Genomic DNA, 27,949 nt, shown 5'->3' with positions numbered 1-27,949 from the left:
TATAGTTCTATAGGACTTTTAATTAAATAAATTATTCCATCTTACTTAGAACATACATACATACATACATACATACATACATACATAAATAAATAAATAAATAAATAAATAAATAAATAAATACAAATCGTTCAGAAGTGGGAATTTATTGGTACACCACTTTCACACAACAAAAGAAAACTACAGCAGCCTACATCTATCATAATTCTGCTGGGTAAACCTCTCAATTAAAGGGAATGTAAATAGCAAATCACTGGTCATTCTCATTTATTCTTGAAACATTATATTACATCATACAGTCAGAAAATACATAGTTGAAGGAGTCAGTACCTTCCAACGAAGAGCACTGAGAGTACATTGAGTGATACAAGCAAAATCCAGCAAGATTTGCGCTACAATTGATTGGGTAAGATGGTGTATGGGCTAGGCTGAGGGTCGGGCTGGGGTGGTTGTCAGTTGTGGGGGGGGGGGCTGGGGGGATGGATGGGGCATCATCAGTACGTGGACTGTTTTTATGTGCTGGTTACACCCTATTCTCAGTGTCTAACATCAACAAAACCTGACTGTCTAATAGGATAATTTAATGAAAAACTTAAAGGTTTAAAACCGTTCCAAGATTTTTTTCTAAATTGTATGTACTCTTAACAGATAAAAATACATTATACAATTCAAAGTGTAGTATGATAAAGCCAACGTACACTTAATATACTGTATATATTTATACATAAAAGAAAATGAGGAAACAACAACAACAAAAAAGGGAATGCTAGGGATGGTTTGTATGCCTGTCCTTAGACACAGAGGAAAAAATAATAATTATAAATTTCCACTCATGCAAGATTCATTTGAAATTAACTTTGCACAGAAAATGTCTTCTTTAAAAATAATAATAATTACAGTTGCGTCTCTGTATGTCACGGTTTAGCCTGTGTTCATATTGATTATACTTTCCATTCAGACATAATCCACCAATACCTGCATTCACATGCTGATGATTACATAAATGCGCAGACTTTAGGGGAAACACACCTCACTGGTTGGTCATTTACATGGACACAGTCTGGATCTTATTGGACAGCATTTGCGATCAACTGTATTAGAAGCTTTTTGCCTTAAACCACTGGCTAGTATCAAACAGAATTGTGCAACAAATCTTGATTCTAGGACTTTCCGAAGAGAAGCCACCTGTCTCAGCTGGATGTTACAATCGTGTGCTACAGAGTGCTGGACCAGGTGAACAAAACCAGGAATCCCATTTGAGCAAATTCTTTGATTGGTCAGTATATTAGAGAGGGAACGGTTATATGAAATGGAAAAATATCGGGGGAACTTAATTCAGCACAATCGCCCAAAGTGAATAAAGCAGCAGGAAAACGGAGAAACGCAGGCATGAGTCTGGCCTTCGTCCAGTTCACAGGAAGTAAAGGTGATGCAGACAGAGAGGAGTTGGAGGGCACATCCCAGAAAGATATGCAGCTTACCATAAACACAGAGATACAAGTAACCACTACAAGTACAATACTGACTGAGGAAATTATTTCATCTGATACTCTTGGTTTGGTCACTGATTTGTTAGAGTTCAAGATCCTTCATAATGCATGTGGAGTCTTCTAAAAACAAAGAGATCTGGTTTCTGGTTATGATGTTAAGCAAGCAGCAAGCAGGAGTAATGATCTTAGTAAGTAATTCTCCCATGTTAGTTATATTGTTCATTAAATACAAACCTCCACAGCGGCTTTTAGTGTGTAGTAAACTTGTAAAGCTAGGTCCTTTACAATAATGTGGAAAACTCTAACATAATAGTAACAATGTTGTGTTTGATTTATTCCATCAGTGTGAAAACAGAAGAAAAGGCATCTGGATCAGTCATTGTTATTTAAAACAAAAAACAAAAAAAAAAGCCACTGGATTATTAGTGAGTGAATTGAAACAAGATCGCAAAAGTAAGCAGATTTTCGATCAAAAACACACACTAGGTTGCACTTTTGGAGCCATGTTTCCAGGGCTTATGTATGTTGCTTGGGCAGTATAGTGATGGCTTTGAATGAAAATTTAGGTTAGTGGCTAGGAGAAAGGTGGGCAGGGCTTCAGGCATAAAACTAAAAAAAAAAAAAATCATGTACTGAACATGAACATGTACTCTGGTTTCATGAGAGACAGAAACACACGCACACACACGCACACACACGCACACACTTACTGGGGTGGAACACACACTAACCTCAAGTTTAATTCAAAGATTAAACAGATGCAGAGATAAAGACACAGTAATGAAAGAAAGCAACAAACAAAATGCAACACAATACAAAAAAAAAAAAAAAAAAAAAAAACATCTCAACCAACATTAAACAACAAATAAATCCAGGTAATAAGCGAAGAGTCAGACTTTTAAGACAATGGGAGAGTAGAATGGGGTGGCAAGGTTAGTGAGATCGAACACCAGACTGAGGCTGACACAAGAAGACTAGAAAAAAAAAAAAGGGAGAGAGAGAGAGGGATAAAAGATAAAGCTAACTCTAATCAAGAGTTCCAATAAATATAAGGTAGATAGAGACGAGGGGAAACCAGCCTCAGTGTTTGTGATATGATTGAGTGTCAGATTCAGCAAGAGGGTATGGGAATGGGAGGTCAAGGGCACTGTTGGTCTCTCAGACACAATCAGCATTGTGAGAAGGTCTGCTTTATCTCTTCCAGCACATTCCCCAGCAGTGACGGCTCATCACATTTAGCATCAATGGAGACTGTCTGATCAGCCTAGGACCAAGAGAGTCAAAGTTAGACCATGTCCACACGTATAATGGATATTTTTGAGAATGCATTATATTCTTAGTGTTTTGGTCCTTCAGCAGGTTTTCACTGTGTGGAGGGGAAATGTGCGTTTCCACTGCAGTGCTGAGTTATGAGTGTGTTCATCATGGTTACTCTATGGTCTCTACGAAGACCCAGGAAAACGCTTTATATATTTATATAGTCTAACCTTAATCAAGATTAACAAGTCATTGCCACTCCCCATATACATATGAGTCCTTGTGGGGGGTTTTTTTGGTGGTGTTTTGTCTGCACTTCACATTCTCTACTGCTATCAGCTCTTAATGTTCCTGATATACTATATTGCCAAATGTTTTGGGACATCTGCCTTTACATGCACATGAACTTTAATGACATCCCATTCTTAATCCATAGAGTTTAATATGGAGTTGTTCTGCCCTTTGCACCTATAACAGCTTCAACTCTTCTGGGAAGGCTTTCCACAAGGTTTAGGAGTGTGTTTATGGGAAAGTTTTACCATTCCTCTAGAAGCGCATTTGTGAGGTCAGGCACAAGAAGGCCTGACGAGAAGGCTTGTCTCCACTCGAATTTATCCCAAAGGTGTTCTATCTGGTTGAGGTCAGGACTCTGTGCAGGCCAGTCAAGTTCTTCCACACCAAACTCACTCATCCATGTCTTTATGGACCTTGCTTTGTGCACTGGTGTGCAGTCATGTTGGAACAAGCAGGGGCCATCTCCAAACTGTTCCCACAAAGTTTGGAGCCTGAAATTGTCCAAAATGTCTTGCTATGCTGAAGCATTAAGAGTTCCTTTCACTGGAACTAAGGGGCCAAGCCCAACCCCTGAAAAGCAACCCAACATCATAATCCCCAGCACAGCAAACTTTACACTTGGCACAATGCAGTCAGGCAGGTACCATTCTCTTGGCAACCACCAAATGCAGACTTGTCCATCAGATTGCCAGAAAGGGAAGAGTGATGCAGCTTGGAGGTCTGTAGCTATTGACTCTGCAGAAAGTTGGCAACTTCTGCTCACGGTGTACCTCAGTATGCGCTGACCCCCCTCTGTGATTTTACACGGTACCACGCTTGAATTCACTGAGCTCCTGAAAGTGACCTATTCTTTCACAAATGTTTGTAGAAGCAGTCTGCATGCCTAGGTGCTTGATTCTATACAGCTGTGGCCATGGAAGTGATTGGAACACCTGAATTCAATGATTTGGAGGGGTGTCCCAAAACTTTTGGCAACATAGTGTATGTTCGGGCATCTAGAGCATTTAAGAATATTTCTCGAACATTAATGTTTATTTACCTGTAAGTTACATCATGCAACATTCACATACTCATAGAGAACTTACGGTTTTGACCAGCAAACAGACATGGTGACCCTGGATTGACCTGCTATACATGGAGGCACAGGAGTCGATCCTCTCCACAACTGTTCCAAAAAAGACAGTACATCAGAGGTTTGGAAAATCTATAATATCTTCACTACGGATGTGCTGGGCAAAGATTAAATTGCTTTCCCTAATGCCTACCAGAAAAATGGTGATGGAAGCAGATTCTAGCCAACAGGTGGTGGAAAGGCATGTTGACTCCCTCCAGCTTCAGAGAGCTGCTCTTTAAGTCCCCAGACTCTAGCAGCTTGGCGTATGCATCACTGTTAATACAAATTAGATCCATTCAATTAAATCTAGCTAGGCTAACAAAAAAGAAATCACATTTCAGAAGCATCCGCTTATTGCTGACCTGTAGCATGGAGTTGTGATTAGGTATGATGTGCAGGTAAAGTGCAGTTTGAAGTCCAGTTTCTCATGAGTTGAGGAATCTTCTGACTGTGGCAGAAAAATATAGATTTGTGATGGGTGTCACCCTTGTGTACATGTTCCCTGTGTGTTGAGAGGACAGCTTTACCTTTACTATGAAGGTGAGGGTTCCCTTCAGCTTCTGAGGCATGACGATGCTCTGCACTGAAAACACGAAGCGGGCCTCATTTGACACACCTGCAGAACACCAGAGCAAAAACGGTATCATATAAAACCTCAGGTTTGTCTTTATTTTGTATGTGAACAAATTCTTGTGAGGCCATGGGCATGATGTTTGCTTTTCCTTTAAGGTCTGTGTGAGTGCGAGTGTGAACTTTAGAGGGCAGTGTCTCACATAAACCATAATGTACAGCAAGTCCCATGTATTGTAACAGGAAGGATAGGGAGAAGAAATATTTCTTAGATATTACGTATGGACCTGGCTTATGTTCCCAAAGAGAAATGCATTATGCATTTATACATTATTTTGTTTCTAGAACGTAAAAAAACATGGATGCCACCTGTTGTTTTCTATCAGTTTACATTTCTGATGACCACAATTTTATCTCCAAACAACAACACAGAACTTTGTTGTCTCACTCACTTTACTGTTTATATTATAAGGTAGACCTTGAGCCAGCTAAGAAAAGTCTGCTTCAGTAATCAAGCAGGTCTCAGGGTAGAGGGGAAAAAAACATGCTGAAACATTTCAGATCCCAAGGCTACAGGATACACTTTTATCCTCAGGCAATGAGCATTTGCCTGAGACATGGCACTGCAGATTTATTAGACTTTATCTTGAGGTTTTAGAAATGTGTACCCTCTCCTCTTCTGTATGCTTCACTTACATACAACCCCTCTCTCTACATTTTTGAGCAAATATGATTATGTGCAACTACACAGAAGTATAAGATCATTCTTTTCTAAAACACACTGCTGGGTAGAGCGGCAATGGAATTATAATAATCTTGTTATGAATAAGCATGTTACGTCGATCACGTCTCCAGTTTCGTTTTTGGTCATACCTGGTGGCAGCTGGAAGGGCACAACAAGCCCATCATGGGGTCCAGCTCCATCCGGCCGCTGCAGTTTTGAGTTGAGGGAATCCAACACGTTGAACTCCATGGACTTCAGGAAGCTGTTGCTCTTGTTCTCAAAGATGACAGACACCACAACCTGACTGCCATCCTGCAAATTTCCCTGAATATCATACACCTGGAAAGAGAGAGTCATAGTGCCCTTTCAGTATGATGAAATGATGTAGTACATTTTTTAACAAGCAGAACACTCACACCTCTGAAAAACACACTTAAGTTCCTAAGAAAATGAAAAGATCTGTTTATCTAGAATTAAGATTCCTAGGAACTTAAGCCTATTCTAATAGGAAAGGAAAATATATTTCAAATAGTACAATCTGCTGTACTATCAGATAAGCCGGAACACACTGCTGTATTTAATATGAATAAAACGCACATTAGGTTTCAAGCATGATCAGACACATTGTCCTGAAGCACTGCACAGCAAATAGCAAACGCTTTTTACTGAAGCTGTATTTTATCTGCCAGTACCTGATCAGCATCCTCCTTCATCTTTAACAGGGGAGGGAGACAGGGAACAGGGCAAAATTTAAATACCAAAATCCCATAACAGAACAAGTTATCTACGGTCTAACTTAGCAACATGGTTCACTAATAATCAATAAGCACTCTACACAACCATAAACAAACCTTAACATTTCCAGTCAGCGGGACTAACTTCACCACAGGTTCTTAATTTAATTCATTCGTTACTGGGATGTGCATGGATGAACTGAAATCGCTAATACACTTACCATTTTAATGTATGTGTTCTCAGCTAGGAGGCAGTAGTTTGACATGGGCTGTAAAGAGAAAAAACATACATACGCTTGGAACACATGGAAGTGGAAAAAATAAATAGGACAGTTAAGCAGCACATATTTTCTTACGATGCTATTACTTTTAATGCTACTAACTGTGCTAAGGTGCATGGAATGGACTGGAACATTCATCAGCCATAACATTAAAACCATCTGACGAATATTGGACAAGTCCCCCTTGTGCCTTCACAATAAATTGTCATGCTTCTCAAATCATCCAAGAACGATTTTAGAGTGGGACAGGGCAAATTATTATACTGAAAGAGGCCACTGCCATTAGGTAATATGATTACCATGCACTGTGTGTTCTGACTGATTTCTATCATAGCCAGCATTCATTTTTTTCAACAATTTGTGCTAATGAAGCTCTTCTGTGGGACTGGACTTGAGGGATCCCAATTGTTGTTCACAGTCACCTGGCAGAGGTTTTAAGGTTAGTGCTTTTGTGCTAGGTCTAATATCTAATCATTTAATTGTTCCATTAAAATGAATTCTGGGCGATTAGTACGTCTTACACTGGAATGGCATCTGAGCAAGAGAGAGATCTGAGCGCTACTCTAATTTGGCTTTGTTCACATACTGTGGTGTACAGATGTGTTGGAAAGTGACTGACCGGTAGTGGCTCTTCCTCCTCCACAGTACCGTTCTGTACCGAATCCCTCCCTTCTCCCTCACTGTGGTGGTGGTGGTGGTGATGCCGCTTTTTCTTCTTCTTCTCCTTTTCATCCTTTTCTTTCTTCTGCTTTTTCTTCTTATGTTTAGATGGTTTCTGAATGAGAAGCAGAAATGGCAAAATTACATTTCCCCCACCCAAGTTCACTAGATTTACCAACTGTTTCTTTGTTTGGAACCAGTAATATCAGAAACTTTGACCCACCACTTCTTCTGGTTCTTCATCTTTGGGCTCGTCCGATTCAGAATCTGGGGCTGCAGCTACACTCGTCTCAGGGGCTGGGGCTGGTGGTGGAACCGCTGCCTCCTGAAAACACTCTTCAAATTAGCATATGCGACTAGAGAAGCGAGTTTTGGATCACATGCTAATACACACCTATGTATATGACAGAACATGCATATTAAACAAGTCTGCTCTTGCAGCAGTGTTCCTGTTTAAATGAATTAATACTGTTCTGGAAAATGGTACCGAGAAAAAAAAAGGCTGTAAATGATGCTGAGAAAGAGGGGAAAAAGAACTTAAAATAGTAAGCAATAAAATGTCTCATGATATTGTCTCAGAAAAAAAAGTACACACTGGAATACAAGTTGTACGTGTTATCAGCAGGATCAACAGCTGCCTGTGAGAGCCTGGATCAGCAGAACTGTCAGCAGTATTCCTCTATGACTGTGACTGCAATAATGTTGGTTTTACAGCAAAGCAAGACACAAGACAATGTTAATGAAAGCTGGTCAGACACACAGACAAATGCACAGGAAGAACCTCACAGCCAGCCCAGAAATGAATAACCACAGTCCCTGAGACAGAGTGAGACCTTGGCACATTGACGAGAAGAGAGAATGAAATTGCAAGATTTTGTTAGAAGAGACAAAAATAGACACCACAACGTGAAAGAAATGAGGGAGGGTGAAACCGGACCTTGGCAGGTGGGGGAACAGGAGCACTAGAGAGCCAGAAATCCAAATCGGCCGCCTAGAACAACAAGGGCAAGGAACAGAATAAGTTATAAGAAAACCAGCTGTATCACTACACCTTAAACTAAACCACTGAGGACTTGAGGGGGGAAAAAAAATTCACCCTGACAAGCAGACACGTACTGAAATATTTGTGACGTGCTTTAGTGATTCTGGTGGCCGACACAGTATTTTTGTTATTCCTTTAGTTACAAATTATAATAGAACAGGAGAAGAATTTTCAATGATCATAAGCATAAGGGATAACAATAAGATTTTACTGTTATAAACAAATAATAAATAATAATAATAATATGAACAAATGAGCAAGAGATTCTTGTCTCACTTTTCAATGCTGCTTAACATCATATTAATAAGAAATCAAACATAGAATTACGGGAGATTTGGAAGCTGAGATGTTCTACAGATGAGGAGATGATAGAGCTTGATGAGACTGAAGCCCTAAGTAGAGATCCTGGCTAAATCCTGTCAGTATCACTGTCAGCAAGTAATCAAGGGGCATTATGGGTAAAGTAACCATATGTTAACATAGAACAAATGTTAACAAAAGAAATTTAAAGTAAATACATTATTATTATTAAGAACATCACTATGTTAATTATAAATATTGACATTCAGGGTGGATTTTTAATTTGACGGCAAAAACACCTCCATACAAAACTTGTGAGCTGCCTCTTGTGTTGCGTCATTAACCTAATATTATGCTGCATATAAACCCAATACCAAAATTGAATAAAATACATAGATGTTAGATTTAAATAATCCAAATAACTTAAAGTAATTTGGTTAAAACACATGAAGGGATCGATTGATTTCACCACTCAGCGTTTAGGTCCTTGAAATACTACTCATCAAAATATTATAGAAAAACAGACCGTTTATGATTCTGAACAAAACCTTATGATATAAGAAGAAGGAAAGGAGGGGAAAAAAAACATCCACATTTTTGGTCTTTTCTGCAACTATTGGCAAGACCTAATTTTTACTGGTAACTTCTGCTATATTCATCCAAAATGCCGGCAGATATTAATAGCTGGTGTATTACATATTCAGTGATGTGTGGGTGTTCAGGTTAACGCTAAACTCTGCAATGTGGGGACTTTGGAACACTTTTTGTCCAAACACCTACGAACACTTTCTCTAAAAACTCTAAAAAGGTCACACCTCGGCAGATGTGGAGGTAGGTGGGGCTGCTTCCACACTGGCCTCTTTCGATAGCACTGGGTTTTCTGAGTGAGGCTCCACCGGCTCATCTTCCACATCATTTTTGTGTTTCTTCTTCTTTTTCTTCTTCTCCTCCTCTTTGCTCTTCTGCAACAACAAAATATGGGCATAAGGATATCTTCATTAATTGTGAATATATATTAGGGATAACACACTTGGAGACATCTTGTAAGAAAAGAATGATGTAATACTTTTAGATCCAATTAGAGTTGATTAATGTAACGGTTTACTTTCTTCCTCTGTACTGTCTTACTTTCTCTCCAAGTTAATAAGACAAAAAAATCATGGTATCAAAAAAAAACTGCAAAGCCCTCTTGACCTTCAGACCTTCCTGTGGTGGAAAACTTGAAGGAACATCTTGTAGCAATGTACATGGGAGACTCCCTCTCCAAAAAATCTATATTAACATTTCTCCAAAGAATTTTTTTGCATAACTTAAAATCAATTTATGTCATGAGTCCATCATACAAATCCCTGTAACTTAGAAGTTTCTATAGAAACAATAATATACCAGAACCGTCAGATTAATACAACCGTGCTATTTGACTTACTGTCAGAACTGCTGCTAGAGCTCAATTAATACCCACGGCTTTCTACTTTTCCTCAGGACAATTCAGTCAAACACACCTTTCTGTCCTTATCCTTGTCTTTCTTCTTCTCTTTCTTCTCCTTGCTGCTCCTCTTCTTAGGCTCCTGTCGGATACTCTCTCCGTCTTCATCTGTCCCAGGGCTCTTAACAACCTCAGGGCGGTGTGTCCTTACTGGCAGCTTCTCAGTGTCTGCCAGGGGCCTAGAGACACACATACACACACTCATTGTTCTTAGTGATCCACATTCTGTCAAAGTGTGTGTAAGGGACTAGACTTTCTAGGCCAAGCGCAGCAGGGGGCAGTATTCTGCACCTGAGTACTAAGAGGAAGCCGATGAGGGAGTGGGGGGCGGGAGCTAAATAAATATCGAAGGGTTCAGACTTGCCGAAGAACACAAACAGGCAAAGGTGTTGAGCAATCTAAGCTAAGCAGTCATTCAGCATGAATACTGTGCTGGGACAAACTGTGTGTGGGGTCAGAGAAAAATCAAAGGGGTGGTGTGAGTATATTCTTTGCAGTGTTTTATTTCTCTTACACCAAAGCAATTTAACAATGATTAAAAGTCTGTTATTTGATTCATTGCTAGTTACCCTTAAACGGTGTGGAAGGTCTGCCAACAAGTGAGATCTTTTTTATCACTCAATTTAGCAGTGCTATAAATAGTCATTCCCTCAGTAGCATCATCCTTCTCTCTACTGAATTTAATAAAAGTGCAGCTTGTCATGTTACCAAGAAACTGCAAAGTACTCTACAAGCCACAAAGAAAGGACAATTTTCTGTTTCATTTCATTTTCTGTTTACAGCACAAACTAGAAAAAGCCAAACTAACCTGACATTAGTAAACTCAGACTAATATTTTTTTCCTTACATACACAAAAATGTTCAAATCACATTAACGTAGATTTTTAATGTGCAGACTTTAAATGATATGCAATCTGTTCATCTGTAATCTGCAAACAAAATGGATTTAATAAAAAAAAATCTGAGTAACTCATTTCCCAGCACAGATGATCAAACTGAAGGAGTGCCTTCCTGTCAGCAGCACAGAGACATCCCCGGTTCGACTACTACTCCCAAATACCTACAACACATAGTCCAGAAAAGAAAGAAAGAAAGAAAGAAGGAGAATTGGTCATTACTTAGCCCATCAGACTGGCTTATGGACCTAGCACTCACCTGCAGTTAGCACCAGAAAGCAGACTGGCAGGAAGACAGAAGTGTGTGCACAGGAAACAGAAACAAAAGAGGCAGATCAAAGTGTGTGTGTGTGTGTGAGAAAGTGGACTGGCTATGGGCCGCCTTTACTGGTGCCCTCGACTGCATGATCTAACAATCGATTTAAAGGGGGAAAAAAAAATGAAAGGTAAATGTAATCTAAAGAGCCTGAGGAATAATGAAGCTATTTACACATGGCACGTTTTGGCAGGAAATGTTTGTGAAAGTGGGATGTCTAAATACTGACACTAGTTGAATCATATGCAAAGACAGATGGCACATACTTGTCTAAATCGATGTCCAGGGCTTTGTGTGGATCATTAGGATCTTTGTCATCATCATCACTTGGCAAGGCATTCTGCAAAAAAAGATTATAACAAATATTAAAACCGAAATACAGGATTTTTTTCCCTTGTGAATCAAAAAACACAACACATTGTCTGAATTACCTCTGGCATCTCCTCAGTGACTATATCCACCTGGTGAGCAGGTGTGATATCTTCCTCACTCTCAGGGCCAGAGTCATCTCTCTTCCCCTTCCCACGCTTCTCTTTCTTCTTCTTTTTCTCTTTCTTCTTCTTCTCTGCTTTCTCCTTCTGTCGACGCTCCTCCTCCAGCTTCAGGTACTGATCAGACATGGGCATCCCTGAGAGAGGGGCAAGAGCATGAGGGCGAAAATCAGTAGATGCCGATAAGAGGAGTGGTCATCGATGTATAGCCAGTACTGCTTTAAAAGCCACAATACAGACAAAGATGACAAAGACAACTGACAATGTGATGATTGAAGGCACTGAAGTGCAACAGTACAGCTATTTCCAGGGAGTGAATGAGTCACACACAGAAAAAAGGCTGAAACTAAAAATAAATCCACAAAATGAGCAAAACTCAATACACTATTTTTACAAAGGAAAGGGATACTCAGTGCCTTCCAGCTGAGTGATAGGAAAAAAAATAATGCAATAAATATTTTTTAGCAAAATACAAATACTCCTTGATTGATACTAATTAGAAAAAAAATTAGTAATCTCACTTTATTATCCAAAACAAACATAAAATAAAAAAATCTTTAAAAATGCAAATGTGTATATATATACGAACTTAAAGAAAAGTGTATAATTGCATTTCTCATTAAACAAGTGTTTACCTGGGACTTTGAGTGGCACACTAAGGTCAATCTGTACCACTGGAATGTGCTCTACACCTGGCATGTCCTGATAAACCTGCATGAAAACACACACACAAGCACTAAAACCTGATGGCACTTTCTCATATACAATACTTTCAGAATGTCAGGTTCTTTAATCTGCTATACCTTCTGAGTGGATGGGGACGATTTAATGTAGAAGGGGTTGTTGGCTTGTTCCTGCTTCCTGGCTTCCCTTCTCTGTTCGGATTGAAAGAGACAGAAGGAGGATTAGCACCAGAACCAGGAGAAAGTATTGAAAAACGGTTGTGGTTGGAATAAAGGAGTTCATTTTTACGTATGAATAAGTGTGGAGTTTGTCAGCTAAAGCTGTGGTTCAATTCTGGGCATCCCACAACCTGCTGCTCATCAAGTACATTACTTGTGTTAATAGCAGACATTAATACATTTAGGATTAGACAGACCCACAAAACAAAAAATGTCATATAACTGGCACAACTCTATTATGTCACATTTTAAGCAATCATTTAAATAATTCATTCAAATGTCTGGGGGCTGGTCTTATATAATGGACTGTCTGATGATTACAGGTATGCATTATATACAGTGTACATGACCCAAAATGTACCAGTTTAATGCTTATGTTTTTTTAATTCCACTAGGACAGGGCTTTATCGCCTCACATTTAAACACATGCAAAGTTAAAATTAAGAAAGACAAAACACAGGCTTTGTTATGCAGAACAGACAAAGACTTGCTAACGTTTTGTCAAGGGCACAAACACAACAGGATTTATAGAGTCATAACAGCTGCTGGGAATAAACAGACTAGATCATTTTTTCTGTCAAGTAATTTAAGCTGTGAAAATAACCAAAATATTCAGCTCTATAAAGCTTCAGTTGGCAGATGGAGACGCGCTCTCTCTCTCTCTCTCTCTCTCTCTCTCTCTCACACACACACACAGTTTTGGGGGGAAAAAACAACTATAAATAAAATGTCTGTGCAGGTATACACACCCTTGCCAGCTCTTTCTCGTCTACTTCAGTGTGGCGAGGTCGAGAGTGCTTGGGCTCCTCTTTAGCAAACAAAGTCTTGGGCTTCTCATCCTCAGACTCGCTCTCTGATGGAGGTTCATTGATCCAAGCATCCAGATCCAGTCTGCAAAACCAACCACACACTAAATTAGTGCAAGGCATTTCAATGGCCTTTGGATAAGAAGATTCATGTAGAGGTGGACAAAAGGAAAAACACAAACAACAGGCAAACTACTGTCTCCTCATATGACTATTGATTTAGTATCTTATGATATTGTTACAGAATTTGGGTGCAAAAACAAGATCTCATCTCATTAGTAAACTCACCCTTCAGGCACAGGAACTTTCTTCTGAGCTTTAGGAGCCACAGGGTTTAGTTCTCCTGCAAATAGTGCAGATACCTCCTCGGCTACTTCCACATCCTTCTGCTGGAGCTTCTGAATATATTTCACCAGCTGTAGAATACAGGATGCCTGGAAAAAAGACCAAGAAATCAACAGTGAATAGGGATATACTCTGTGTGCGCGCTTATGTGTGGAAAAAGTACATTCAAAACAGCAAATATTTGCTTGTTTCAATGGTGTATTTTTGAATTTTAGATTTTTAGTTTATTGGTATATTGTAAGTCACACCTGAGTACAGGAAGTAAACTGCCATTGTATACTAAGGAAAAACATTAGTAAACGTAAATATAATTTCAGGCCTCACCCTCTCCTGTACTTCCAGGTTAGCACTCTGAACGAACAGAGGCAGTCTGTCTATGAGCAGCTGACTAGCCTCCTGGGAAACCTGACCGTCTTCTGTCCCCTCGTGTTTCTGAAGCAATGTTGAAAACAGCTTCGCAGCATTCTGCACATACACAGCCTGGATATGGCCTGGCAAGGTTGCCACTTTGGGTCGCAACATGGCCTCTAGTGTCTGCATGGGGTCCTCCAGGTGTCTAAGAAAATGATGCACAATAATACAATTAAAAACATTTCAAATTGCAACTTTCAATTTTTTATTTTGTCTATTCTCTAAGCAAAGTCAGGGCAAGTTTAAGATCTTGCTGCTAAAAGACCCACATACTCTAATGTGTGCCATTCATCTATTCTTAAATACAAACTTAATAGTGCAGCAATAATACCTGCAGCTATTAATTATATTTTAATCTTAACCAGTATTCTCCAAACAATTCACAATTTGACATACTCAGAGAATTCCCCACAGATCCATGCAGCAGCATAGAGGACCTCACAGATGCCATTGCGCTGCATGTTGCCTGTCAGTAGGTGTGCATTATCCAACAGCATGGCCATCTGAGCCACAGCAAATGCTCGGATGGCCTTCACACGGATGGCCACATCCAACATCTGAGAAGCAATGAGATGACCATGCCGGGTGCCTTCAAGCCGTGTTAGCTCCACCAGAATGCTAATGTACCTGAGAACATAAACAAAAAATAAATAAATAAATAAATAAGTAATAAAATCAATGAGCCAGTTAAGTGCATCTCTTACATTCAAATAGGAAACCAAACTCAAAAGGAACCCATAGTGTTCTGGGAATATAACAAAGAGCAAATAACAAAATTGTAAGGTGTATATCTCTATCTTAAAGATAAGTGTCTTTTCACAGTGAAATGAGGTTAGCAGGGTGTTATCTGATCATCCTCCATGGTTGTGTGTGCGCCGTGTGTTTACCATTCAAAGTTAGTGATGTACTGGTAGTTGCTCTGGCTGCAAATGTCGATTATCTTGGTTAGCAGCTCATCCCTATATGTGGTGCCTTCAGCCTTATCTACATGCAACATCAGCTTCTTCACAATCTCCATCAGGTTCTTCTTAGAGACCTGCATGTGACATTTTGTACCAACAGACAGTGAAACATGTACAAGTCATATGATCATCACAGTCATCAGGGTTTAATTAGTGTAAACTCTCAAGCCACTGTCAAAAGGTACATAAGAGCTGATAACCTGCTTAAGTTTGAAGACAAAGACATTAAAACCAACAGGAAAGACAAATTTAGAGGCATGAACCAGCTGCTATACCATGCCATAGAGAAGATCCAGAGCACGCAGTCGGATGGACTCGTCCTTGTCATCCAGACACTGCAGGATCAGGTCCTTGTGTGACTGCACAGACTTCGGGTGCGTCTTAAGGATCTTGGACATAGCCAGCAGACCCAAGTACTTCACTGTAACCAAAAGTACACTCAGCAAGGAAAAAGAGAGTCGTTGCAAGAGACTAGCTTTAAACTTATCTACCTAGGACATGATCTCCTACATGCTTATCTTATCTAATATATTACAGTCAAATATATACATACTATATAACTAAAATGTTTCAAAAAATTTTTTTAAATGTACTGAAGCTAAACAAAGACTACATTACTCTACACCACAAGTACACACAAACACAAAAGAAGATGAAAAGACACATAGAAAGACAAACATATAAACACAACACAAGACAGACATACGAGGACTCGAGGTTTTGTACGATTTTGTGAGGACAGTGGTGTTATAAATGTTTGACCACTGGATAATGCTGAGTCAGCACGCAGATCAAGGACCTTATGCAGTTGGATTCCTTAATCGACTGAACACCAGTGAGCAGTCTCAGCAATCGCAAGGTACACAATGTGACCCTGGAATATGGTTTAAAATGGTCACACTGACAAAATGCATGAACAGATAACTTTAGTCACCACATTTGCATGTTACACACCATAATGATGCACTGTTATTAACAATAAAGGTTTTGTTCAGTTATTCTGACAAACAAGGGAGGAATTTTAGACTAGCCTTCTGTAATTAATTTCTATATATCCTACAAAAATACCACAACATCTGACCCATTCCATTGTTAGGTAATATTCAAGTAGCAAAAAGTACATTTAACTGCAAAACATAACAATCCTAAATCTTAAGACATATCTGGGAGACATATCTAAACTACCGCTGCCTATTCTAACAGTTATATTCATATGCAAAAAGACCTTTTTGCTTACTTTCTTGAAAACAGAATTCTTATTGAGACTAAATTTAGGAATGAGAAGCTCTTGTCGAAGATCAACGATAAACAAAACTTCTCAGTCCAGGTATTGCAGTTACTCTACTCACTGCACTCAATGGGAGCCTGATAACTCGAACCTTTCTGAGATGCTACTCCAGTGCTAAGCTCTGAACTGTGAGAAGCTGAATTACACCATCAATAAACCTAAACCATCCAATTAGAGAATGTGTTTATATTTATATAAAATTTTTTTATTTTGGAACTTTTTGTTCCTTCATTTGCAGAGTCTGAACTAATGCATGAAGGCAGCTTCGAGTTATCCAGGATGGAGGTCTCCACGTCCTCCATGCGTAGGGGGCTTGAGGGGCTACAACACAAACACGCAGACAATGAGAAAATGACACACTGCAGGCATTGACAGAAGGCTCACAGTTCTGGTCCGAGTCTTCGATCAGGATTCGCAGTTTCTGCACACAGAGCTGTGGATGGAAGCAACAAATAAGAGATAAGACCAGGGAGTGAGAGCTAGTGGTAGCATATTCATATTCAAGACATTTCCACAGCGGATTTCTTTCTCTCAATCATTGTCTTCAATTTTAATTGATAACTTGCATGATCTATCTACAGAAATCGCATCACTGCTCAGGATATGGGCCTAGAATTCATTTTTGCTCATCATTTCCTATTGTGCCAGCACAGCCGATCTAAGGTTACATATATGCTCAGATTCGTTCAATAAATCCAGTCATCTAAGAACAATTACATTAAAAAAAAAATACGACACATTTCAGCCAAGACACTCAAACTCAAAGAATTGAGACCCACCTGAATGCTAGCACTGTGATTGGGCATCCCAGAGGACAGAGAAATCAACACTGCATCGGAGAAACAGGGCAATAATACAGTAAATAAAGTGATATTAAGTGTTTGTTATATTCGAATTAAATCCACGATGTGAAGCAAAAACTAACCTGCTATCACTGTGTTTACACACTCGTACAGCAAAGACATGGCCGAGGTACTGAAAGATAAGTAAAAGGGGAAAAAAAATAAAAAAATGAGTAAGGATTTGTCTATAAACAGAGAAGCTACAGTCAGTCAGAGATGGGTGGTGCACCAGGGTAAGAGTTTTAAGAGATTTCTGAATGGTGTTTTAAGGAAAAGAATAACAAAAAATAACTTTCTTTCTGCTTTAAAAATGGCTGACGGTTCACTTTTGTTAAATATAGTAAAACAAATCTAGGTGTATGTCCAATAGACATACCTTTAATGCACTACTTTAGAGCCTTTTAAAAAGATAAGACTGGACAATCAATAAGTCCATTAAATAAAAATTCTTGATATATATCCTTTGTTTAATTGGCAATTATGGGTAAACAGTAATAAAAATAGTGTAAAAATCATTCATCAATCATTCACCTGTAGTTATATGTAGGAGTACTGATGTTACCTGTGGATGAGGTTAGTTAAGGGCTCAATCAGCTTCTTCCCTAGACGAGGCTCCAGAGGGGTGAGGGCACCAAACTAAAAAAATTCAAACATGTACATTCATGTCATGTATCTCTAACCAGCCAGTCGGACATATGACAACGCAAATATAGAGAGCAGGTGTCTTCCACATACCAGTTTGATGATCTTGATGAGAACCCAGTTATTGGTGGAGGAGGTCATCAGCTTAAAGAAAAGGGGGGCCAAGGACAGGTAGTTCTTGGGGTTTCTTCTGGCTAACTCACAGATGACATTAACTGCTGCTGACTGTACACCTGGTTCAAGGAGAAGCCGAATTTACATTTAGGTAACCTGAATTACTTCACTACAGTGTTGGAAAGAAAGTTTTATACATTACTACATAAGGCTAGTCAACTAGCCTTATGTAGTAATGTATAAAGCTTCCATTATAAGTGAGTTTCAACCATGGCTGAAAGTTGAAAGACTCCCTTTGTTACTTAAAAAAAAAAACGATGAAATTCTCTTCAACAGTCATCACACACAAGCTACTGGTGCAGCAAATAAACATTAGTCTAAAATAAAATTTGAGCGATATTAAAAAACAACATTTCTTGCATTGTGTATGAACATGCACACACTCCTAAACGACTCCTGTTTTAATATAGAGATGATGTTTGTTGTGATCGAACGAATGAGGCACTAAAAGAAACCTCCGCACCTGGGTCTGGATCCTCCAGTTTCTCCTTGAGTCGGGGGAAGGCAGGCCGCAAAGACTCAGGGTACTTTAGGAACACCTTATACATGATAAGCACAGCCTTTTTCCTAATGTATGGCTTAGTGTGAGACATCTGAGATAGAGGGAGAGAGAGAGTTACGAAGGAATCAGGACATATGCAAAACCTCATGAATACAAAAAACAAAGCAGTGTATTCAAAACTCTATAATCATTTCATAGTGATGAGCAGTATTTATTAAATGTTACTTTAGTATAAAATTATTCTTATAATATACATGAAAAGCCACACCAAAGTCATAATGTCGTTGGCTAGGTCACGGGCCAGGTCAGGGGTCACAAAGCAGGAGAGGCCAGTCAGAGCCACGCCAGTATCATACTGATTTGGACTGCTGAGATCCTGGAGCAAGGAAAGAAAAACAGTCACAAAAGTTAGATCATGACTCTTTGGCAAGAGAGGCAAATTGCCAATTAGCACTTTTCCAAGGTCCTGCTGTGGGTCCCAGATCTGTTTCACATTTTTCCACAGCAAATGATGCAGCTCTTGACTAAGAATCTTGACAGCAGGAGATTTCATCATTTCATGATCATGACAACTACTCCAGTGAGATTTCATGTTGACCAGCATTAATATAACAGTGCGGCTGTGGTGAAGATTAGTGGGGCTAAATTAAGTCTTGTAAATCTAAATCTTGCGCACTTCCATAGGTGTCACATTTACATTTTGCAATAATAATTTCTTACACCTGATTAAATAATAGTTCATCTTATCTGTACACTCTGCATTAATAATTCCTCTGACTGACTAATCACACAACGGTTCAGCTTTCAAACTGCTAGAATTACGGCCTGGTTCTTTTAAAAGGGTTCACTAGTCACCTGAACAAGCAGCAGCACCTTGTCAGCAGAAACGTGTTAAGTGCTTCCTATTACATCATCACATGAGCCTCATAGGCAGCATTGCTAAGAAGGTCAACACGCCTGACGGATGACTGTGGGAGCTTGAAGGTGTACTTACATTGCTGAAGCTAAGCAATGTACTTGAACGGACAAAGGCTTGAAAAAGAAACCCTGCGGATTCCCAAATAATAAGACTGATTGTCCTTCACCATGACTGTATATTGCTGAGATTCAGTAGAACACAACTGTACATTGTATACACATACGAAACGAAGACTATACTGCTTACCTTGCGAATCTGATTGGTTGTCAGCATGATGACATCAGTGCCTTCATGAAAGCACTGTGAGGCAGCCAGGTAACCAATTCGCTGTGAATAAGAGAAGACAGGATTTAAAAAGAATAAAATAATAAATAAATCAATAAATAAATATATAAAATAATACATGGAAACATTCATTTTATAAACGTCAATAAAAGCAGGGATTTTTATTGGCTCTTGAGTGTATCAAAAACTAAATCACCTGGACATAAATCTGCTTGTCTCTGGTGTACTGGTTTATGTGTCCCTATAAGACTTTGAAGGACATTTTTTTTGCCTTCTTACCTTGTAGGTGAATTTGGAAGAGCTCATCACCTCGACAATATTGAATGCAGCCCAGCTGACATCATATCCAAGCATCTGCAACTGTAAACATACACCACAGACAGCATAGTCAAGCAAACTGTTTAGTCACAAAGAAAAACCTACACAGGAGCTGATGACATTTGTACATCAAATGTATACCAAGCATGCAAAGGACAGACTGGTGGACTTACGTAGGTGAGCTTGCACACTGCGTTGGCTTTGACAGCAATGTTGTCCTGTTTGAGTTCTTGCTTGATCTCATCGATGCATGTGGAGATGTATTTGGCCTGTGGAGAGACAGTGGAGAGAATCATACACTGATCTGGGAGATAGTGATGGATTGTTTCACTTCCTCCTTACAGCTTAATGTTATATATAAGTGATAAAAGAGTCATATTGTCCAGCCCTAGTAAATAATCATCTTACTGCAATATAATTAATAGGAACCTGGTTCATCAATTTCACGAATGAAAGATTAAGCAATTTATGTAAGAAACCTGTAAAACGTGTGGACACCTATTTATCACACTGACATGTGAATCGTCCCCAAACTGTTGCCACAAATTTGGAAGCACAACTGTAGGGTACGTAGCATTACAATTTTACTTACTGGTACTAAAAGACCTAAATATATTCCAGCATGATAATGCCCCTGTGCACAAAGCGAGCCCTGAGACATGGTGGGCCAGGGATGGAGTGGAGGAGTCGGTGTCTTGCACAGAGCCCTGACCTGCAATGCTAATGGTACCTCCTTATTTCTAATGCCTGTGTGGCTGAACAGGCAAATTCATACAACCATGGTCCAAAATCTAGTGGAAATCCTTCCGTTATTATAACAGCAAAGAGTGTTCAGACGATGCATACAGTGTGATGGTCTGGTGTCCACATCCTTTTTACCCTATAGTGCATATTTGAAGAAATGTTGGTGTTTTTTTGTTTCGTTTTGTTTTTCTGTATTAAGGAAAGGCCTTATATACTAATACTCGACAACAATGAATGATTAGCTATTAGCTTTTGCACAGTTTGCAAACCTAGTTTAAAAATATACTCATTATTTGGGGATACATTTAAACATTTTCAGTTTCACTCTAAAGTTAAGGTATAGCTGTAAACGTGATTAACTGGACCAACAATTTTCAACCAGTCACTAGCCACAGCTAAGGAAATCTTTAGAAGAAATGGGGGATTGAGCCAACAGAGAGGATCCTTTATGTGAAGTGTGTATTTAAGCCATTTGGCTAAGACACAATGTGATCTTGTGATACGTCAAGGACAAGATTTTAAACCAGCAGCAGTAACACCGTGAAAAAACCTTCTGTCAGCACTTCTGTCAGATGAAAACCTAAAACAAAACCCTCTCTCTCTCTGAGTCAGTCCATCTTTCTCTCTCGCTCACTCTCTCCCACACACACTCACACACAGTCCATACCTCTCTCTTTCTCTCCCTACCTCAGTCAGTCCACCTCTCTCTCCTTTTTTGTTCTCTCTCTCTCTCTCTCTCTCACACACACACACACACACACACACACACACACACTCTGTATGGAGTGAGGGTCATGTGTCTTAAGTCATAAGACAGCATACAGACAGAATGAGGAGAGGGAATGAGGCATTATGGGAGAAACTGCAGTGGTGTACATTTTCCAAGCTGCAAAGGAATGAGAAGACGGGCCAAGAATCCACAGCTGCTTCCCTCCAGCATCCCGGTTGTTTATAGTGTTATACAATAGGTATACTTTCTGGGTGAACAGAATTAGGAAGAAAAAGCCTTTTCAGACACACAACCTGAGCACAGTAAGAGTCTCTTGAGAGAACGACCTGAACCTCTCTTTCACTCCAAGTACAAACATCATAAACTCGCAGAACACATCACACACACCAATGAAATCCACACCTTCAACAGAGTGAAAAAGTAACACACTGTCTAGAAAATCTGACTTCACCTATGCACAGACAGTACTATCGGGAAAACAAACAGAAAGGGCTTGGCCAGGCAAAAGCTGAACAAACGGACATGCAAACACACCCACACACAAGCTTAATTCAGGAGGGGATGAATATTTCAGAGTCCTGTCCACGGTTGGCCGGGTAACAGACACTGTATCTAGGTGAGCTGGTACAGGTTACACAGGTGGAGCCTTTCATGACATCTGACTCCAAATGTCTCCGGATGAAACAGAGCGAAAAGGGATACTACGCTCAAAAGCCTTGACATGTAAAACACACTACATTAAAAAAAACACCTATCCCTTAACACAATGTTCCCTGAACAGAAAAGTTTACCAGTCCTCAGTGGATATCTGAGGTTTGTGGACACCTGATCATCACACTCATATATGGGTCTTCACCAGTCTCTTGCCACAAACTTGTGTCGAATGTCTTCGTGCGCTGTAGCATTATGTTTTTCTTGTCACTGAATTAAAAATGTTCCAGCCCATGTGCATAAAGCAAGCTATATGAAAATATGGCCTGCAAGAAGCCTGCACAGAGCCCTGACCTCAACCCAGCTGAACACATTTAGGATGAACCTGAAAGGAACGCGGACTAAACCCAACATCAGTGCCTGACTTCACTAATGAATACATCTAGCAGAAACCCTTCCCAGAAAAGTAGAAATTATTATAAAAGCGAAGGGGGATTAATCTAGACTCAAAAAGTGGGTGTGATGGTCAGGTGTTTACAAACGCTTCTCACCCGGAGCCACACTAAATGTCTCATTCTACAGGATGAAGCTATTTCAGGTTATTTACAGAACACTAAATCATCTACACAAGTGACAGCAAACACAAAAGAAACACAAACTAGAAGTACCTGAGCTTGCCCTTATGAATTGGTTATATTTATGAATAGAACAAATGTAGGCATGTGCAACAGTTCTTCAGTTTCTTATGATTCATAATCAGACTAAATGATTGAGCATTAAATAAGCTGCTGATGTTTACATGTTGGCGGTCTGAAGACAGCATAATGACTCACTTGCCGAATGAGGAGTTTTAATGAGCTGTTGTTTAAAGTGGGTTTGTGCTGCACAGAGCTGAAATAGATCCATGTTTCCATCCATGTATGAAATAGAATACTTGGGACATGCCGTTAATGGAAAATCATCAACAGTGGGGTTAATTAATGGAATTACAGTTACCACCTTGAAGCAGATTACAGCATGTGTTCACAAGGTTTTATTCCTCTTATACCACAGCAATAACAATTACTACACTTTTATTCTATTATCCGTTTATAGTTATATTTAATGTGTCGGACTTTCATAAAACATAAACACCATATTCATGGTTATACAGGGCTCCCTCCATGCAAGTCTTTTGCATTACTATAGAAACGATAACCTATTTGAATAAGCGCAAAAATATAAACCTGTGATGTGCCTTGAAGACAGCGCTACTGTCAGAGCTGTGTTAAAATACCTGGACACCTTCCGCCAATCAAAACTGGTTTTATACAAACATAACATACACCGATCAGGCATAACATTATGACCACTGGCCTAACATTGTGTTGGTCCCACGTTTGCTGCCAAAACAGCCCTGACTTATTATGCACCGTGTATTGACACCTTTCTATCAGAACCAGCATCAACTTCTTCAGCAATTTGAGCAACAGTAGCTCGCCTTGTCCATTTTTCCTGCTTCTAACACATCAACTTTGAGGACAAAATGTTCACTTGCTGCCTAATATATCCCACCCACTAACAGGTGTCATGATGAGGAGATAATCAGTCTTATTCACGTCACCTCTCACTGCTCATAATGTTATGGCTGATCGGTGTGCACCTCCTCTTGTTCTTTTTTTCAATTCAGCTCACAAAGCACAACTTTTTTTGTAGACTTGATTTATAGTATATCTTTGCCAAATGTGTTACTGAGAAACTTAACCTAAATAGATGACATAAAATGCTGCAACGTTTGAAATGTCCACTGCAAACTCTGCTCCGTCTCAACAGATTCGCAGATACAAGGCCAGCAGTGCAGTAATGGAGAAGGCTACAGAGGTCTACAACAAGTTAAAGCATCACCTGTCAGTGCTCATAATGTTATGCCTGATCGGTGTATGTAAGTAAATGAACAATTGCTGTGGGCATAAAACCGACTTGAGAACGGAAATGGATAAATTAGCCTTCTGATATAAATATAATGTACTGAAACTGTTATCCTTTCAGAGCCTTCATTGGATATCCACAGCACTTTTAGAACACCACCAAACTCTAATAATAAGTAATAATTTGCAGTTTGGGTGTTAATATATTTTTACCTTAGTTTCATTTTATTCCCCTTTTAACTCCGAAGACGTTAAATAATATCTTAGCTTTTGATTTTTTATATTTTGGCTGCGAGCTATCCTACATATCATGTTAAATACTGTTTATGGAAAAAAGGATTATTAAACTGAGATATTTTTGCCACATCACACAGAACAGGCCATACATCAATACTGATAGATGAGAAACCACAGCCTTCTGTCATATGGAGATGGAGGCACTGATCAATGATATTATTAAGCAAAACTTAACGCAACTGTCACATAAAAACGAGCAGGAACAAATGTTTTCTGTAGAACGTCAACATAGATAGCGCTGCCTGGTTTGCTGGAATAAAAGGATTTAGTGCTTTATAGCATTATTATTGCTAAATTAGGCAAATGAAGATGGATCATTAACCGCCTAAATGACGTTTTTCTGTGACTACACTAAAGAATGAGCGTTTCATGATCACATCATGTCCTGCGAGTACGCCTCGGGCATGCGGCGCTCCTAATGAGACTATAGTTGAACATGCACTGGGGACAAATGGAGCAGTGCTGATACACATGCAGCTGAGCAGACTGATAAAATTACAGGACAACCTGGCCTACATTACACACCACACAGCCAAAGCCAGATGCACTGCTGTTACACAAACATAGAAGATGTCTCAGGACTGCATCACTGTCAACAAGGCACTACTGACCTGACCAATAATAACGAGATAAAAAAAAAAAAGATCTTATTGCATCCCTGATTTGGTGCCTGTAATGAACATTTCAGAAAATCTTCTGATGGAAGTTAAGCTGCATTTTAATACAACATTTTACTAGTAAAAATAGCAAGCCATAGCAATGCATCAGTTACAATCGAGTGTGAACGAAACTCACGTATTCACGTATATGTCCCGAGACATCACAGCAAATTATAAAGGTTTAAAAGAGATTTAAACCCATCTCACTTAAACTAGCAAGCAATTAGCAGCAATTGGAGGGTTTTGAAAATGAGGATGCTTCTGTCCACCTGAAATGTAGTACGTTACAGCCAATCACTGAAAGTGTGGGAGAGGCAACACTACTGGGAAAGTTAAGATACAATGTCTGTATAATGTTATATATTTAAAAATCAGAAATATTACATTTAAACTTATTCATTCTAAGCTTTATGGATCGCTTTAGTATTGACAATTTAGATTAGATTTAGACCCACTTCTTCATTCTTCATTTTAAACACCTCTTCTTGACTATATTTACAAACAATAAAAGCACCCAAAACCATTTCAATTCCTCAATGGTCACACACCATTGTTTCTTTATATCTGTAACTTTATAAATAGTTTGTGGTGCTGTGACAAAAGATGACGTACACCGACCAGGCATAACATTATGACCACTGACAGGTGAAGTGAATAACACTGATTATCATGGCACCTGTTAGTAGGTGGGATATATTAGGCAGTAAGTGAACATTTTGTCCTCAAAGTTGATGTGTTAGAAGCAGGAAAAATGGACAAGCGTAAGGATTTCAGCGAGTTTGACAAGGGCCAAATTGTGATGGCTAGACTGGATCAGAGCATCTCCAAAACTGCAGCTCTTGTGGGGTGTTCCCCGTCTGCAGTGGTCAGTATCTATCAAACGTGGTCTAAGGAAGGAACAGTGGTGAACCGGCGACAGGGTCATGGGCGACCAAGGCTCACTGATGCACGTGGGGAGTGAAGGCTGACCCGTGTGGTCTGATCTAACAGACGAGCTACTGTTGATTAAATTGCTGAAGAAGTTAATGCTGGTTCTGATAGAAAGGTGTCAGAATACAGAGTAAATGATGGGTCAGGGCTGTTTTGGCAGAAAAAGGGGGACCAACACTAGGCAGGTGGTCATAATGTGTATGCCAGATCGGTGTATTTCTCAAAGAAATGAAACGATTCGAGGAAAATGCAAACTGTTCGTGACGTCATCGTCCGATTTCTAGCGACTTTTCGCACTCCCTCAGCTGCATGCTGAACCTTTTGCAATACCAATATTAAAAAATGTGCATGTTTTTAGTATATTTACATATCCACTGAGCACAGCTGACGTCAGACTGGACGCATCTGAACTTCCCAAAGAAACAAAAAGGTCAAGTTCACGTCGGAATAATTAAAAGCTTCTAACCTAGCATTGCTAACTTTCTATCCCAGTTGCTTTCCATTTATAAACCATCTCCTATATCAATATATAATAGTTATAATAAATGACTGATGTAAAAGAACAGAACAGCTGTCAGGAGCTGGAGAGTCAGCTGTGCTCACACTGTAGCCTGCTTGACTTAGCTAAATTACTAGCTCACAGGCTAGCAGGCTAAATCACCTGGAACTAGGTGGTACCGATAACCAGCTCTGCCTGATAGCGGGTAGCTTGTTTAGCTGCTCGGGCGTGAGGATGTCAGAGAGCCGGCTGGACCACACCGTGTTTCCGTGTTCGTTTCAGAAGAACAGGGTTATCTAATTCATTCTAGCTAAGTGTTAGCGGTAATGCTCATTTCGTTCCTCCTGGCTTAGAGCTCCGATGCTAACTTACATGGACCACAAATATTTGGACGTCGTTCACCTTTGGCACTAATTCATGTGTGCAACATTTCTGAAAATGTCGTTATGTTAGCATGTAAAGGTAAGAGTTTAAAGATTAGTAGCAATCGGAGGAATGTCAGTAAACAGAGGAAGTTAGCAAGCTAGCGCAGTTAGCCGTCGCTAATAGGAACCGTTACCTTTAGCTGAATAGCTTTCTAGTGTAGCTTGACACGTCCTCACACCCATTACGACAATGGGGATGCATATATTATAACTAATATCTAATATCTTACCTCATCTTCCTTGTGGTTCCTAATGCCACGTACTAAGTCCTGAAGGTTTTTATCGAACATCCGATCGATGCTCCCTTTAACGATCTTTAAAGCCATGGCTGATGCTGCTGCAAAGCCAAGCCTCCAGTCGCTCCTGTCCGGGGACCCCAAGCGGTGTTTTCCGAGCTGACAGGCCCGCTAGACAGTCTTTCATCCACCTGAGTATCGTCCTCACAGGAGAACACTATATTCTGCTAATCCTAGCCCGAAGAAGGCGAGGCCAGCTGGGTCCGTCCTCCTCCTGTAACTGCAAACTCACCGACTGGCAGCGGACCCGTCTAGGAAATGGCTGACAAAATGGCGCCCGGATCAGCTGACTGAGTACACTGCTGAATCCCAAATGACCAGCTGTTCCCTACAAAAGTGCACTACATAGGTAATGGAGGAATAGCTTATCCAGGCTTAATGGTGCACTATCCAGCCAATAAGAAGGCGATTTGCAATTCGATCTATATTTTGATTATTAAGAAATTCTCTGGTTGGGATTACTATCATTTTTATAAACAATGTCTAAATTTGATCAAACGCCAAAATGTACTCGACTCCCAAGTATCAGCGTTTTCATTCCTATTTTTGTATTTATAATATTTCCTCAGTCAAGTCACAAAACACAAAAATATTTACACCGACCAGGCATAACATTATGACCACCTGCCTAATATAGTGTATTGTGTTGGTCCCCCTTCTGATGCCAAAACAGCCCTGACCCGTCATGCACTGTGTATTCTGACACCTTTCTATCAGACGCAGCAATAACGTCTGAGCATCAGTAGCTCTTCTGTTTGAT

At 39.7% G+C, this 27,949-nt stretch overlaps 1 protein-coding gene across 3 annotated transcripts; it reads right to left on the bottom strand.

Moving 5' to 3' along the window:
- Positions 1 to 130: 130 nt before the first annotated feature.
- On the bottom strand, positions 131 to 27,454 carry ap3d1 (adaptor related protein complex 3 subunit delta 1). Of its 3 annotated transcripts, XM_058400885.1 has the most exons (34): positions 27,124 to 27,452; positions 20,225 to 20,320; positions 20,013 to 20,093; positions 19,695 to 19,775; positions 18,798 to 18,905; positions 18,491 to 18,620; positions 17,947 to 18,086; positions 17,774 to 17,847; positions 17,295 to 17,344; positions 17,149 to 17,198; positions 16,754 to 16,802; positions 15,357 to 15,502; positions 15,007 to 15,155; positions 14,516 to 14,746; positions 14,033 to 14,264; positions 13,652 to 13,797; positions 13,307 to 13,448; positions 12,459 to 12,530; positions 12,291 to 12,366; positions 11,596 to 11,792; positions 11,431 to 11,504; positions 11,108 to 11,131; positions 9,969 to 10,131; positions 9,282 to 9,428; positions 8,062 to 8,115; positions 7,348 to 7,449; positions 7,084 to 7,239; positions 6,405 to 6,452; positions 5,599 to 5,788; positions 4,683 to 4,771; positions 4,518 to 4,603; positions 4,307 to 4,428; positions 4,127 to 4,206; positions 131 to 2,754 (listed from the first exon to the last, which is right to left on the bottom strand). In XM_058400885.1, exons 1-34 carry the CDS (start codon positions 27,217 to 27,219, stop codon positions 2,659 to 2,661), a joined length of 3,777 nt encoding a protein of 1,258 aa, XP_058256868.1. In that variant the 5' UTR covers positions 27,220 to 27,452; the 3' UTR covers positions 131 to 2,658. The 3 variants fall into 3 exon arrangements, with proteins under 3 accessions (XP_058256868.1, XP_058256870.1, XP_058256869.1); XM_058400887.1 differs by lacking the exon at positions 8,062 to 8,115 and having other exon boundaries at positions 27,124 to 27,454; XM_058400886.1 differs by lacking the exon at positions 11,108 to 11,131 and having other exon boundaries at positions 27,124 to 27,451.
- Between the last annotated feature and the right edge of the window lie 495 nt (positions 27,455 to 27,949).

This window comes from Hemibagrus wyckioides, linkage group LG10 (genome assembly GCF_019097595.1).
Source record: "Hemibagrus wyckioides isolate EC202008001 linkage group LG10, SWU_Hwy_1.0, whole genome shotgun sequence".
Lineage (NCBI taxonomy): Eukaryota > Metazoa > Chordata > Actinopteri > Siluriformes > Bagridae > Hemibagrus > Hemibagrus wyckioides.
The sequence above is the reverse complement of the archived record's forward strand: the minus strand, read 5'-3'. Positions and strand labels throughout refer to the sequence as shown.